A 12230-nucleotide genomic window follows, 5' to 3' on the forward strand; every position below is an offset into this window, starting at 1 on the left:
TCATAGCAGCAATAAAAATGGCCATTTTCCTGGTACTTGTTGATACCACTACAACCCCTCTCTCCTAGAAGAGAAGTACCTGGCATGTGGGTGGCCTAACCCACTTTAAAAAAAATCTTATTTGCAAATGATGTTGTGCCTATGGAGACAGGTGTCCTTTTAATATTCATCCAGTCATTGGGAAGGGTATATGCTAGCCTGAGCTGGGGCCCCTTTTCCACCAGTTTTGTCCATATTTACAATTTTTTAGATTACACTTTAAGATGTTAAAATACTGTAGTCTGTGTATTCTTTTAATTATAGGACCCTTCAAGTTAATTGTCTGGTTGTGTTGCTGGTCTGTTAAGATGTGATTCCACCAACACTAATTGTATGCATGTTATTTACGGACTTGAGGTCTCAGATAAGTAATTAGTGATAGAAAAGATTTAAGAGCGTTTGTTGCTGATTACATTTTGATATAAATAACAAGCTCCATTGGGTCCACCTTAAATGTTTTTAAGGTTCTTTCCAGTTCTCGCACAAGATTTACTATCTACGACTAATCTTCCTGGGAGACTGTATTACTGCAGTGGAATGGACCTGTGTGCATCATTCTCTGGAAACTTGAAATGTTACTGAGTTTATAAGTGATCTTTATTACATTTGGAGATAATTAATCAGATGTGTATGTAGGCCATTTAAGTCTTGCTACAATATAAGTACATTCAAGGACAGCATGACAAACAACCGTACCCACTGCGGTACCCTTCCCACTTACCATTAACACTGCAGCTTTGTGTTGAAATCTCAACCATTATGGAAGTGTTGGGAATATTAATATGAAAGGATTATATTATATATGTACACTATATTATAAGTGAAATCTCAGATAGGATCCTGGAATAATGGGCAGATTCTTCTTTGTACCACAGATAGATGGCAGAAATGTATAACTGCTCTAAGCTTTCTTCACAGAAGTGTTCAAGGCCTCCATCGTTTGTTCTATTTGGGTTTCTGTGAATTTTCTTGCCATCAAAAATAGCTGAACCTTAATGGAACCCTGACGGACCCAATTATAAATGAAGGGAGTCCACAGGCAACCAATCTGATCCATCAATGATCCAGCAATGGAAATGGAAGCCATGAAACTAGTGTGAATCATGCCTTACCTGTGTGCTATTTTGAAAAGGTGAAGGCCCTTGTTCCTAAAAAGGGACAACAGGTAGACATTTTCTTCCCAATTTACTTCCTGCTGGTGATAATTTCTATCTCTTAAATACATTTGTAAACTCTCTTGATGTACTGGTGTTGTTTTTCTTGTGCTGCTGTAGACTGAAAATTATTTGGAAATGAAAATCCAACTTCCAGGTTCTCAAGTCCAACAGAATTAATATACTCCTTTCATGTGAGTAAGGTTTATAGATGATTAATATTTTTGAAAATTTGAACTGTTTCATCTAAGATCCACCAGTGTCCAACAGATGTTTAAAGGGGTTCTCCCCTTTAATTGTTTAATATTGATGATCTATTCTCAGGATAAGTCATTAATATCCGATTGGTGGGGGTCCTGCTCCTAGCAACCTGATTTCTGGCAGCTCACCAAGCACAGAGCTCTATTTTGTATAGTAGTTGTGCTTAGTATTGCAGCTCAGCCTTATTCACTTGAATGGTACTGAGCTGCACCTAGGACATGTAGGCAATGAGCATGACGGAGGCCGCAGCACTCACTGGAGTGCTGCTGCCTCTTCAAAGAGTTGATTGACGGGGGTTCGCGGGAAACAGACTCCAACCAATCTGATATTAAAGCCCTATCCTGAGGATACACCATCAATATCAAAACTTTGGAAACCACTTTAACATACATGAATAATGTTTAGATTGTATATTATACTATAATTCAAGGTGGCTAACTTCTCTTATTCTCATATACTGGTGTTGAGTAGCTTGGTGTGGGTGGAATTACACTCCAGTGAAAGGGTTGTCCATGTTTTTTTTATTATTATTATTTTTTTTTATATTATTAATGCAAACTGCCTAGGCCCTGATGATAAATAAGACACTGCCATACACTACATAGGCTGGTGATTGGCTAGAATGGAGGTCTGTCCTCTTCACTACAGCAATATGTCACTGGCTGCAGTCAGGGGAGAGGAAGGGCAGTAGTACCAAAGGTGAGTGGCAGTGATTTTATTATTTAATCAGTGCCAGGCAGTTTGCATTAATAAAATAAAATGTCGACAACCCCTTTAAGAGCTCTGTAAATAAAAACATTTGTACACTGGGTGCCCATGGTCCAGGTACTGCTAAAGACTCAAGGTTGTTTGTTTCTTTTTCATTTTGCCACTTTGTTGAAACAATGGTGTAAGGCTACTTTCACACTCGTGTTTTGTGCGTATCCGTCATGGACGAATCCGTTAAGATAATACAACCGTCTGCATCCGTTCAGAACGGATCCGTTTGTATTATCTTTAACATAGCCAAGACGGTCTTGAACACCACTGAAAGTCAATGGAGGACGGATCCGTTTTCTATTGTGCCAGATTATGTCAGTGAAAACGAATCCATCCCAGTTGACTTACATTGTGGGCCAGGACGGATCTGTTTGGCCCAGTTTCATCAGATGGACACCAAAATGCTGCAAGCAGCGTTTTGGTGTCCGTCTCCAAAGCGGAATGGAGACTGAACTGATGCAAACTGATGCATTCTGAGCGGATCCTTTTTCCATTCAGAATGCATTAGAATGCAAACTGATCTGATTTGGACCATTTGTGAGAGCCCTGAACGGATCTCACAAACGGAAAACCAAAACGCGAGTGTGAAAGTAGACTTACTCAACAGAATAGTCAACCATTATTGCTACAAAGAAAATGCTTACACCTAAATATTCCTTTCATACAGAATTTTTTTTTTTCGAGATGCCACACAAAAAGCTGCAGTGTTTCAGGTGCAGAATACTGGGGGGGAAAGGTCCTGCATACTTTCCACTTGTTTAAAGTGCTCCTTAGATGGAAGGTATGACATCTGACATCAAACAAAAGATAAACTTTTGAGCCAACATTGTAGAAAAGTAAATGTACAGGTAAACAGTTACTTATATTGAATATTTTAGGGCAAGTTTGAGTGCCATATAACTCTAGTGTTCAAATCAGTAATATTACATCCATCACTGCTAATAAGCCCCACGACCTGTTACCCCAGCATGATAAACACTTCTCAATCCCCTTACATAGTCCAAGCCATATCCATGGAGAACTCAACGTAATAACGGAACTGGACTCTTTTAACTCCTAAAAAGAGAATGAAAAAGACCCCCAAAGTCTTAATGACGCATAAAGGACTGGCACAGAGAGAAAAGTCTTTTCCATTAGGCCTTGTGCTTCTGCCACTGGTTTGAGTCCATCCTATAGACCAGGCACGTGCTAAGGCAGCAGAGACTCCACAACTGAGCAAACAGGAATCAGCTTATGCTTCATTTTTTATTTTTTTTTGCCACATGTTCACAGACTTCACTGTCATTGTTAATGGAAAAGAAAAAGTTGTGACTTTAATTTACTGGTTCGTTTTTACTTGACGTGAGGAGATTATATGTGGGTAGTAGTTTCTTCTATTTATTTTTTAATTTTTGTCAAATTTAAAAATAAATTTTTTGGGAAATTCTTCTTCAGGGTTCCGAGACGGTGGTTGGGGGATGTGTGTTTTTTCCATATTAGGCCCCAAAGAGGGTCAACGTTCCTCTTGATTGGCCTAATAATAACATGTAGATGTTGAAGAAAACATTGTGATAAAACAAGGATGGTGTTCATGATAAAAATTCCCCATGTTATCTAGTATATGGTCCAAGAAAACAAAAGCGTTGGTGAATTAGATATATACATAGTCCTTGACATGGACTCTACCATCATGAGGAGCTAAAGTTACCATTGTCAGAATCACCCTTTAGTGGCATCCAAATGGCCACCTTGCAATGAATGAAATGGGTGACAAGATATTTGTAGTCCAGGCATTAGTATAAGGTAGAATGGCCCATCTCTCTCTTTCTCACTTGTGCACTGCAGAGGGTTTTTAGCACACTGTTCCATTCTCGGGACGTGTTTTGGGGCAGTTGGTCCTCAGGACGGGCTGTACTGAAGGTGCTAAGGTGCAGAAGAAGCCTGAAATTAACGTTAGGCCCAAGCCCCCCCAGGCACAGAACATGGACCATCCATAACCATGGCTGATGTCATCAGGTAGCCCGTACAGGAATCGAGGGTAACGAGAGAGCTCAAAGTTGATCCCCGCTACGCAAGTGCACAGTGAAATTATACAGAACGTGCCTGTAGGAAGACATTAAATGGAAAGTATTAGAAAGGGTCAACTGCAACACATTTTCTGAAGGCAGCATTCTGCCTGTAGTCTTAATACTAATATAAAAGCAAATAACGATCATATATTTTATGGTTACATTATATTTGGCACCAAGCAATGTAACTTTCACCAGTTATTCCTGGGGCCACTGCAGAAGGATTGTCAGTGGCCCTCTGCTTTGTCTCATGGAGGGGAGTCCTGAGTGTGGGACACCCTCTATGACTTCATATGCTTTAATAGGGCACATTCAGAGGAAGTTGTCTGCATTATTTTCAGGTGAATTCTTTCATTCTTCGAAAACTGAAATCTCCAAATTTAGACACCATCTTGTTTTTGTAATTTAATTAATGTCTTAATATATCTTTATAGTGATCTCTGCTCTACGATATTTAAAACACCAACTTAAAATCTCCTGCAATTAAATGGTAAAATTGGTGTAGACGATCTATGAGGTGAGGTTGAACACTTTTCCTTGTTTGGTGTCCTCTTCCCTGTCTGCAGAGAGCAGCATTTGGTACATGTACTTAGCCTTATGTTGTCTTTAGGGAGAAGGTAGGGGTTAATTTGTGTTAACAATCTCATTAGGGTAACTTTTAGGAGAATAACATCTGCTTCCCGACATTTAAATCTCAGATCGTGAAAAATTTAAAGCCCTATTCCCACCCAGAAAGAACTGGGGAAAAGGTTTTATGCAAATTTGCAAACACCACACCTCTTTTGAGGTTGATGTTCTGTTTGTTACATACTACAACGGTTTACCTTTTTGTGGATTCTGTTTTATGTTTTTGTTTTGACTTTGACTTGCTTGGCTATAAATGTGATCCATGTCAGTAGTTACATTGTATCTGAGGAAGGAGGCAGCCCACCTCAGAAACGCGTTATACGTGATTTTATATATTTTATTGTTTTAATAAATGATCTCCTATATCGGTATCTTGTGCTGGTGGAATCCTGCTTTTTTATGTTTCTGCTCTAGCTCCTATGAGACAAGTTTAGCAATTTGCTTGAGCCCTTTCTTGTCTTAAAGGGTTTGCCTGCTTTTTTTTATATTGATGACCTCAGGATAGGTCATGAATATCAGATCAGAGGGGGGCTGACTCCCGGCACCCCCGCCGATCAGCTGTTTCCCTTCATTGTTTACTTTCTTGCCATCGCAACTGCAGCGGTGAGCAGGTGTAATTACATCTCTACTGTCCCATTCACATCGTTGGAACAGCTCCTTCCTGTTCAAGTGTATATGAAGGCGCCATCCCATTGAAGTGAATGGGACAGCTTAGTTGTATTTACACCTGCTCATGGCTGTGGTTGCAATGGCGAGCAGGTAAAAAGAGAAGAGAAGGCAGTGCTTGTATGAGCACTGCCTTCTCTTCAAACAGCTGATTGGAGGGGATGCTGGGAGTCGGCCCCCTACTGATCTGATATTGATGACCTATCCTGAGGATACATCATCAATATTAAAAAAGCAGACAGCCCCTTTAAGGGCAATCATTTTGCAGACAACATGAAGAAAGGTCTTTCTAAACCTTTTTTTTTATGACTGTGAAGAAGGGAGTAGCATCAAAAGAAGACACAGCATTAGTATAGAGAACGTATTATGCTTTACTACCTTTATGGAGTCTCGAGGGGTTGACCTTATGGACATTTCTATGAAGATGGCACTGTGGGCACCACTACCAGAACTGCCAGTAGTGTCTTGAGAAAAACAGGATGTATTTAGAAGGTGCAACTGGTTGGAGAGACATGCATCTAGATTTTTAGCTGCCTGACGCACAAACTGAAATGTTACCCCCACGCCCTCCCTAAACTGGAGTGGTTAGACTGAAAGATATGGATTGTCAAAATGCTTGCCCTTGCAGTGAAGGAAGGGTGCCACGTGAGGCTCAAATCATCCCAACCTATGGCTTTATTAGATTACATGTGATGAGTTCACGTACCTCCCATTAGGAAGAGCAGACCAGCAACATACTGCATGAGCCCCCTGTCCCAGCAGCAGCCCAGCACTCCTATGATCCAGCCAAACAGAATGATGGCGACCGCCATTCCCATAAATCCGGCTGTCATCCTGCGTAAATCTGTGGGAATAAAAACAGGATGGTCTAAATGTAAAATCACCTGTACACTGTTGTACTAGACTGTGAGTAATATATCAGATGTATACATATACAGTATTCTAAATGGTAGGAGGTAGATTCATCCATTTCCCATAATCCAAGCATAATCCAAACATTCTTTATTTTTTAAGGGAGTATTGGGTTAAAAATAAAAGAAAATTACTAATTTCTACTAACTCATATCATCAATCTCTTGCCATTGCCGATTCAACGTCGCTCAGTCCCTGCTGCTGTACACTTCCTGGGCCAGGTACTCGACGCACAGGAAATGGCTTGGACTGCCTGCTCAGCCAATCACTGACTGAGGCGGTTCAGCGCTGTGGCCAGTGATTGGCTGAGCAGGCAGTCCAAGCCATTTCCTGTGTGTCAAGCCCAGAAAATGGAGAGCAGTGGGGAGTGGCCAGGCATCAGAATGGCAGTGGCCAGGCTCGGACTGGCCCACAGGGGTACAGGGGAATCCCCCGGTGGGCCCCTGAGCAAGGTGGGTCCCTAGTCTCCCACCCCCTGCACAAGTGGCACATAACACATTAGATTTAGTACACTACATACATATATTCAATGTACAGCACCTCAACCAGCTTATGTTCATATAAAGAACTTGGTAGATTATTTATTATATTTAAATGTATCCGTACGGTGGGCCCCCAAAATAAATTTTACTGGTGGTGCCTAGGTACCCTAGTCTGACACTGGCAGTGGCGGAGGATGGATTATTTTTTTATCTTTTACACATTCTGCTCTTTCCGTCTATAAGAACTTCTATAGAAATGAATATAAAACAATACAAAAACTAAGAATTTAATGACCAATATATTTATGCTGAATGCAATGCAAAATCTGTAACACCTCCACATTCAATGTGCCATGCATAATACTGGCGTCTTTTAATGTGGCAGAGGCTTTGGGAAACTTCGGGCGCTAAAGACAGGGGATAGCTGCCACCTTTGCCCCCCTTTACTTACGCCTCTGCCCCTGGGATTTGTCCAAATATGCATAATTAACATGTCAGATCAGGATTTTTTTTATAAATTTGTGTATCAATTATTAACTAATTTTCAAAATCTGATTGCTGTCACTGTATGCAAACGTTAAAGGGGTTGTCCACCTTTTTTAAGTGATGACCTATACTCAGGAAAGGCCATCACTAGCTTATTGGCAGGGGTACTACAATCGGCACCCCCACCGATAGGCTGTTCGGCAATAGTTCTGGCGCCAGAAGCAGACAGCTTCATCTACTTTGTAGTGGACGGAGATTGTCACTTGCTCCCATTGACTTCATCACTTAATAAATAATGGACAACCCCTTTAAGTGTTTAATTCTAGAATATGTAAATCTGTCCCGCAAATGTGATAATTACACAGTTGCTTGCCTTGCGACGTGTTTACTGGTAGTTACATGTATTGTATAACGTGGCTGTGTGTGGCAGGGAAGGGTTAAGCGCAGGTTGACTAGGTATTTCCAAGGCTTTGTAAGCACATTATAAATTAATGAATGTAGTCAGCGCTCCGCACAATGCAGCCTGGGGTCTGACAACAGAACACGCTGCTGTCTATGGCTTTGTAGAGATGTATGGTCGACATTGGGAGAACTAGTCAACCTTTTCACTATCCATATCCTCAGTTCTAAAGGTTCTGTGCTGCAGAGCATTTCTATAGTCCTGCTTTATAGGCATCGGATCCTCACTGTATACATTGCATGTAATTGAATGTAAATAACAACATTCCCTATGTGCAAATCATCCATGTATTTATCATCTTACAGAAAGACTCTCCTTTTTAAAAGAAGTTCTGCAGTAATTCACACAGAACATTTTTTGTTCATAAGGAAAAGGAAGCTTCATGGCAACAATTTTTTCTTTTACAAAAAAGTACTGAAGGCACCGGAAGGTATTGTAGTGTGTATAAACTGTAAAAAGTTGCTGCAGAACCTCTTTAGGAGTTGTTGGATGAGGTTCACTCCTGTATTAAGGCACAAAGCCCTTTTTTTTTTGTTGGGCTTGTTAAAATCATTATTTAACGACTATTCCCTATATATGGCTCTTACCTTTGTCTGTAGCTTCTTTTCATTAAAAAAACGATCTTTTAAAATATGCAAATCGCTTCACTACCAGCAAGTCTTCTCTTTCGGTGACGTCATCGGCGCAGGCGCACTGAGGGAGTGCTGAGGAGGCGAGCCTCTTTCTCTCAGAGCGCCTGCGCCGAATGAAGACAGGCGCGGGATTTTTGAAATGCTGACAGGGCCAGCCGGAGGAGGAGATCGCTGCTGGCCCTGTCAATCAACAAGAGGAGGGGGCGTTTTTTTTCGACGGCTACCAGCAAGTAGACGCCCTACTTGCTGGTAGTGAAGTGATTAGCATATTTTAAAATATTGTTTTTTAATAAAAAGAAGACACAGACAAAGGTAAGATCCCTATATAGGGAATAGTCGTTAAATAACGATTTTAACAAGCCCCCCCCCCCCAAAAAAAAGGGTTTTGGGGGTGACAGAAGCCCTTTAAGAACCTGGACCCTCAATGTACAGCTACTATATCTATAATTATATCTGTCATCTATTGAAATAAACAAGAATTTAGCTGCCTCCCAAAAGTATAGCTATTATAATGCTGTCTCCTGTGTACAATAATATAACTACTATAATACTGCCCCTATGTACAATAATATAACTACTATAATACTGCCCCACGTACAAGAATAAAACTACTATAATACTGCACCATGTGCAAGAATATAACTACTATATTACCACCCCCTCTGTACAATAATATAACGACTATAATACTGCCCCTATGTACAATAATATAACTACTATAATACTGCCCCATATACAAGAATATAACTACTTTAATACCGCACCATGTGCAAGAATATATCTACTATAATACTGCCCTTATGTATAAAAATATAACTACTATAATACTGCCCCACGTACAAGAATAAAACTACTATAATACTGCACCATGTGCAAGAATATAACTACTATATTACCCCCCCTCTGTACAATAATATAACGACTATAATACTGCCCCTATGTACAATAATATAACTACTATAATACTGCCCCATGTACAAGAATTTAACTACTTTAATACCGCACCATGTGCAAGAATATATCTACTATAATACTGCCCTTATGTATAAAAATATAACTACTATGATTCTGCTACCTATGCACAAAAATATAACTACTATGATACTGCCCCTATATACAAGAATACAACTACTATAATACTGCTACCTATGCACAAAAATGTACCTACTATAATACCACCCCTATGTACAAGAATATAACTACAATAATACTGCCCCTATGTACAGGAATATAACTACTATAATACTGGCCCTATGTACAAGGATATAAATACTATAATACTGTCCCATATGTGCATGAATAAAACTACTACAATACTGCCCCAATGTACAAGAATATGCAGTAACTACTATAATACTCTCCTATATGTTCAACTAGAATAGATATATGTCTACTATCGACAGAATATCTGATATTGTGTCTGCAAAATTCTCAGCAGAATCTCAAGCAGATTTAGAGGACATTTTAACCTGGCAGACCTCCTCTTGAAATTAGTAGTGATAAGGTCCTCACATTCCTTGACCCATATTTAGGAGGGACAGAACTGAAGGGAGTCCAAATTCAAGCATATAGCACAGCAGAACAACGCTCCTCTGCAATTATGGACACCCACCACCATCCCATGATGATTTTCATGGCATCTTAACCAAACCTGCTCTGTTCAGGATGTAGGGACCATGCAGATCCCACAAAAATCCCCAGTACATATAGGTGCTTGAATGAACCTCTCCAGTTATGTTATTAGAAAGTCTAATAGATTGCTAGGGTTGAGCGAATTGAAGTATCCAAAGTGGACTTCTATCCAAATTTCAGGAAAAATTTAATTAGCCGAATTTCTCCGTGCTTTGTGGTAACAAATCAATTTTACTTGAAATGGAGTTAACCCCCCCCCCCCTAAAAAAACATACTCCCCACGCAAAGAGGCCACTGCAGCCATCTTGATTAAAGATCCCATGCGAAATCTTGTGTGCAGTGACATATGACATCAGTACGCTGGCCAGCGTGATTATGTCATCACGCATTGCGCAAGATGTCTTCAATCAAGATGGCCGTTGTGGCCTCTTCGTGCTCAAATGCATAAGGTGAGTATTATATATTTTTTTTACTGGATTACCCCCTGAAAGCCCTCGCTATTATTGTCAGATGCAGCGATCAATGATGAACGCAGCATCTGAGGGGTTCAATTATGGGGGGCAGAAAAATTCCCTGTCATTGCACCTGCTACTTACAAAGAAATGCATAATTCGTCACAAAGCCAATTTCTTTGTATAATTTGGCGAAGCAGGCGAATTGAATTTTTCTAAACATTGCTCAATAGTATACACTGCATCTGTGTTTGGGAAAGCTTAGTGACAATTAATATGACCACTCTTACAGGGATGTCACCTGTTATTTCTAGTGACCTAAATGACAAATATGCTTCAGTATAAAATGTTCATGTACTTTCTGCACAATGAGAAGAATCTGCTGTTCAGGAAAGCTGGAGGACATCCTCCGTGGGTGCTATGGTGGCGACTACATTATGGTAGTTTCTCATAGATGCGTGTGTTGTGGTTTGTGATGCCTACCGTCAAACTGTGCAAAACTGATGCACGGGAAAGGCAATGTTTGTGCTGCATATTCCAATTGCCCCCAATAGTCCAGATTTTATAGATCCACAGTAGTCCCGAGGACTGTTTGTTTTCTGTGAGATCCCATTAAGCAGTGCACTCAGGTGCATTGTACTGTGAGATTGATTTATTTCACACCTCCGACTGTTGTACACTGCCTGGAGCAACTGCTACATCTCCCACAATGCCCCACGGCAGAGCAAATGTAACAGCAGGAGGCTTAAAGGGGACAGGTTGTCACCACTCGTAACATGTCTCTTTTAGTAAATAGTTGTATCCCACCAAAAATTCTGAAGTACAGAAATATAATCCAGAAAGGCTACGATTATAAAACCGGTATCTTTATTGATGGAAGGGTAAAAAACATGATATTGTTGACTCGTTTTAGGCTACAGTATTCCTTTATCAAAACATATCACAAAAATCACATACACATTATTAAAATGATTAAAATGGACATTCAAAAATATTATGAGCCAATAGTAACAAATTATGTTGATACGTCATTAATTGAATAAATAGCAGTTAAATGAACCCTCAAAGGCTATGTACACCTTCAGGGGATTTTTTTTTTTATGATTGCCTTTCCCATTTTGGGCTAAAAATTTTTTTTTTAATTGGTCTTTAATAAAAATATTGAGATTTTCTGTCACAAAAAGTTAACTGTCTAACTGTGTGAATTGTACTTTCACTTTGTGCCAATCATCTAATAAACCTTATTTCTAAATTACTAAATGGTCATAAACACTTATTTAAGCCACATTCTTATCAGTAAGATAAGAATTAAGCTATAATGAGTGTTTATAAGGTCAGCTGAGTTACCTGATGGGAAAAATACAGAGCCTGCTACTAGAGAATCTAGATGCTGTACAGAGAGAGGGGCTCAAAACTTTTAATAAAGACCAATTGAAAAAAAAATTTGGCTCAAAATGAGTACAACACAACAATAAAAAGATTGCCCTCAAAGATGTACAGAGTCTTTAAGGTGACTAAAGATGAGCGAACAGTAAAAGAATCTGCCAATTAGGTGAAAAAAAATCTGGTTGTTTTATTCAAACACCAGCAGTAATCACAGCAACGTTTCGACCATGACTG

At 39.8% G+C, this 12230-nt stretch overlaps 1 protein-coding gene across 1 annotated transcript in view; it reads right to left on the reverse strand.

Moving 5' to 3' along the window:
- Positions 1-4044: 4044 nt before the first annotated feature.
- The window catches only part of TMEM178B (transmembrane protein 178B), a 423794-nt gene continuing 415608 nt past the window's right edge, over positions 4045-12230 (reverse strand). The window contains exons 3-4 of the mRNA XM_044272633.1: positions 6261-6398; positions 4045-4295 (exon numbers count right to left, since the gene is read on the reverse strand). Coding sequence (XP_044128568.1) covers positions 4045-4295; positions 6261-6398 — 389 coding nt within the window. The remainder of the gene's footprint in view (positions 4296-6260; positions 6399-12230) is intronic.

Source organism: Bufo gargarizans, chromosome 11, assembly GCF_014858855.1.
Source record: "Bufo gargarizans isolate SCDJY-AF-19 chromosome 11, ASM1485885v1, whole genome shotgun sequence".
Lineage (NCBI taxonomy): Eukaryota > Metazoa > Chordata > Amphibia > Anura > Bufonidae > Bufo > Bufo gargarizans.